General features: G+C 37.1%; 1 protein-coding gene across 1 annotated transcript; it reads right to left on the reverse strand.

Moving 5' to 3' along the window:
- Positions 1-1,118: 1,118 nt before the first annotated feature.
- Positions 1,119-4,226, reverse strand: LOC100493399 (alpha-1,4-N-acetylglucosaminyltransferase-like). Its single transcript, XM_031902471.1, has 2 exons — positions 3,786-4,226; positions 1,119-1,842 (listed from the first exon to the last, which is right to left on the reverse strand). The coding sequence occupies exons 1-2, from the start codon at positions 4,131-4,133 to the stop codon at positions 1,255-1,257; spliced, it is 936 nt and encodes a 311-aa protein (XP_031758331.1). The 5' UTR covers positions 4,134-4,226; the 3' UTR covers positions 1,119-1,254.
- Between the last annotated feature and the right edge of the window lie 359 nt (positions 4,227-4,585).

Raw genomic sequence — 4,585 nt, forward strand, 5'->3', positions numbered from 1 at the left:
CAAAGTTATCACTACATAAATTGAATTTATAAAACCATAATAGCTTCTACAACTGTGATTTTTCTTCAAGAAATACATATAGGGTTCATTATGACTACAAGTGTGCAGTGTGCACAGTGCAATTTTGCTATGTTTTTGTAAAAATATTTTTATTCTGCAGCATTGTTGCCTGAATTGATATTTTGTTCTTCAGGTCCTGGTGAGGCTCATTCCCTATCACTGGGCAAACTTTCCCTAGCACAGATAGCAACAGAAACCAATAAGCATTTATCAGTCTGCTGCAGGTAGAAACCGAAAACAAGTTCCTTATTGGCTGCTGTGGGTTAAATTATGCCCAGTAATAATAACTACACATCAAATGTCATTACTAGTCACTGGTTTTATGTAATATTCAGAGGTGAATAATAAAGGCCCTATTGAGCTGTATATGATATTGGCTAGATATTGGCAGCATAGAAAGGCAGCTTATTTTTAATTTTGCTATATGCTTACAGTATCATTGCCTCGGAGCCAAAATGAGAGACAGACATTGCCTTAATAAATTATGATGCATGGATAAAGACATCTAAATCACTCCTTTTACAGTCTGTCCCTTTAAATACTTTTAAACCAGTATTTTGGAGGTGTAGTTAACCAAAGGTATAAATGACATGTCTTCTTATCAGAATTTATAGATATTAAAGGAAAACTATACCCCCAGAATGATTTATTATCCAGCTGATAATTTATATCATATTATGTGGCCTATTAAAGAATCTTACCAAACTGGAATATATATATCAGTAAATGTTGTCCTTTTGCATCTTTCCCTTGAGCCACCATTTTGTGATTGGCTGTGTGCTCTCTCAGAGATCAGCTGACAGGAAATAATGCAGCTCTGACTGTAACAGGAAGTAGTTTGGGAGTAAAAGAACAGAATTTTGTCCATTAATTGGCTGATGTACCCTAACATGTACAGGTATGTGTGCCCTTGGTTTGCTTGTGTGCACCATAAATCATATGAAACCAGGGGGCGGCATTTTGTTCTTAAAATAACTCTTTTCTATTTAGGATTACCCAATGGCACATACAACTAAAAAAGTCTATTTTTATGAAAATGGTTAATTTAGATGAAGCAGGGTTTAAAATATGAGCTGGTTTATGCAATATATTTTTATAGAGATTGTTTGGGGGGTATAGTTTTCCTTTAACAAGGGCTAATTTTTCGGTTTTCGTGCAATGATCTGTGTCATTTATGTAATGCCATTAAAGAATTTAAAGGTGAATGCTCTTGTTCCTTTGTAATGCTCCATAAGTGGAAGGGCAATACTGTTTGTAGAGATGATCTATGAGAGTGTTACTTCCAGGAATAATAGTTCTCTGTTCTTGATTCATATAATTCCAGAGATGCAAGGCATAAGAATCATTGAACGTTGGATAATCTTTCCATTCTTCATAGTATTTCCTCCACTCTGGGTAAGGGATGGGATAAAAGCGCTGAGGATTCAAGAAAGAAATGTTTCCACATACAACATCCTCTGTAGACTTAAATGGAGGGATAACACAGTCCTGGCCTAGGACTCGTGTAAAAAGTTGCGGCCCTTGATGCCCCCATATTGTTCCATTATAATTTTGGACAAAGTTTTCCATGCTCCTCCATGAAAAGTTGTGATGGGGAAACAGACCAAAAATACCGTTACTAGAAAACTGCGAAGATTGGGCTGCCAAGAAGTTTACATCTGGGATGGGCCGCAGAGATATGATGTCAGTGTCCATATAAATGCCCCCATGTTTCCAAATTAGGGCTAATCTGCACCCATCTGAACTGACATGTGTCCAGTGTTTTTCTTTTTTAGGATTGATCTACAAAAGTAATGGAACAGTGTTCAAGATAATGGCAATTAGTTAATTAAAACTGAATACAAAATAAAATATAATCAGGTCTGTTTCATATGGCTGGATTTGGCTTACGATAACCCACAATGCAATAAACATTTGTACCTATGCTACAGCAGAGCCCCTTTCTTTTCTGACTCAAGAAAACAATATATCTATTCTTTGATGTTTGAAAACCAAAACAAATACATTCACAATAAAATATGGTGCAGCACGAAATGGTGAAAATGGTGAATTTTATTTTATTGTGAATTGTCAATTGCCCCTGGCAGAGGAGAGAATCTTGCCACCGACGCTACACAAAGCAGGATATGGTGTAAAGCAACTTCTTTTGAACTTTCAAAACAAATACATTGATATATACATTCTAAAAATGATCCTTATATTAGTTTTCTGTTTTTACTGGTTTCTGAATAGTAGCTGTTTAAGATTGCTAATAGCAGACTTTTAGCTCTTCAACTCTCTTTGAAGGTCAAGAGTTTGCATTTACTATGCACTTTCTATGCTTCTAAGCATAACAGAATACACAGAGGGACCTGGAACAGCAGGGACCATGAAGGCTGGAGCCCACCGTGTTTTTTTCCCAGTGTCCTACTGGCCCTGAGTGTTTCTTTAAACTAGTGTTTTTAAGGGCCCAACTCCGTTTGTGTTGTTTTATATGGTGTACCCTTCAAACAGCCCAATACTTTTCTGATGTAACTAGCCTATGATTAAGTGTTGACATTTAGGCAGGAAATGTGTAAAGGTGCCACACACTTGGCGAATTTCGATCTTTCGTGGGACCATCGGTTGCACAAAAGATTGTTTAAAATCTTTTAACCCGCCTGATCGGTGAGTTGACCGATATCAGCAGCCTCCTGCGATATTGTTCGCCTCGCCGAGTTGCCATACACGCACCGAATATCGCACAAAGCGAGGTTTCGTACGATATTATCGGTTCGTGTACGGCCAGCTTAAGGCAACTCTTTGAGTATGAGATATCATTTCTGAATACATTTTCTGCCATTTCTTACCAGTTACTTTTCTACTATTCTGTTATGTGCCAACATGTTCTGCAGCACTGTGCAGTGGAAGTGTATCTACATTAGTAACACAAATAACACACCACTGACTAATACAGGAGGTAAAAGGTCCTGCTCATTGGTGCCTACAATCTAAAAGGAGAAAATAAAACATGGCTCTACTTGATTGTCTCTATGTTTTCAAAATCCAGTCCTAATATACTGTGGGAATGTTAAAACCTTTACAAATATTTTGGTCATCTCTACCTCAAAAATACATTTTTTTAAAAATAGAATTCAAAAGAAACCACAAAATAAAAACTGTAGTACCGTGTTAGCCAGTGTCAAAAATAATAACAAAAACTCACAAATACAAGAGTATTGTAGAAATGATACCTATATTGGCTAACAATAAAAATACATTGCAAGCTTTCATAGCTCTAAGGCCCCTTCATCAGGCAAAATACAAATGAGAACTGAAATGGCACAACATTTATACTGATAGATCAGAGAGAAGTGTTCACGAGCAATAAATTAGGAAGTTACAGATAGATAGAGATAACGTGTGAAGATAATAAAAGTAATTAGTGTTTATTAGGGTGGGTTGTAAATAGTCCAGGGGTTGAATAACTACATACATTTGAATTCATAGATCTTCCTTTCCCGTTCAGTATTTATTGCTCGTGAACACTTCTCTCTGATCTAACAGTATAAATGTTGTGCCATTCCAGTTTTCATTTGTATTTTGCCTGATGAAGGGGCCTTAGAGCTCTGAAAGCTTGCAATGTATTTTTATTGTTAGCCAATATAGAGACCTACAAAGAGACCTAAATTGTTTGGGGGGTATAGTTTTCCTTTAAAGATTTCAATCTATTTTCTGCCCAGAAACTTCAAACTTGTTCATCTTACCTTCATATACCAAGGCAAGAGCGGCGTGCCCCTGAAAACCTCTTCCATCCTCAGAGGTAGAAAGTAGATGTTATCCAAATATGAGAGGGTGGGAAAACTCTTTTGCACTTCGAGCTCATCATTTACCAGGTTTATGCGTGATAACCCTTTCATGAAGAAAACCACAGGTCGGTCCTTGTACACACGAGCCGCTGACTCAATAGCACATAAAACCAAAGATGGTGGCTTCATCCTGTCTGTAGTCTCAACAAATATAATACCATTTCCTTTACTTAGAATGTCCACTGGACTGATAGTAAGGAAATTGAGGTTTTCTGGCTTGTCGGTATTGTTTTCTACGTTGTCCATAGATTTACAGCTTTGAGCATTATGGTTAATGATACACAGCGGAAGAACAGAGCGGTCTATACTGGTGGTTCTGTAAAGGAATCCACAGGTCACTATGAGCAGGAACAGGGCAACACATTGTACGCCTTTCAACATTGCTGTAAAATGCAGCAGGCTGCAGAGGTAAAGAGGTTTAATGAAAACATGTTGGATGTATTAGCTGTTTTAGAATTATTCTTGTATTACTGATTATCAATAGCAAAGGTCAGCATTTTAAAATGGTCCTGTAATCGAACATTTCAGCAAAATCCTATACAGGTATGGTACCCATTATCCAGAATTCTTGGTAACTGGGGTTTTCTGGATAAGGGGTCTTTCTGTAATTTGGATCTCCCACCTAAAGTCTGCTAAAAACATCATTTAAACAGTACTTAAACCCAATAGGATTGTTTTGACTCCAATAAGGATTAATT

Source organism: Xenopus tropicalis, chromosome 5 (genome assembly GCF_000004195.4).
Source record: "Xenopus tropicalis strain Nigerian chromosome 5, UCB_Xtro_10.0, whole genome shotgun sequence".
In the NCBI taxonomy this organism is placed as follows: Eukaryota; Metazoa; Chordata; class Amphibia; order Anura; family Pipidae; genus Xenopus; species Xenopus tropicalis.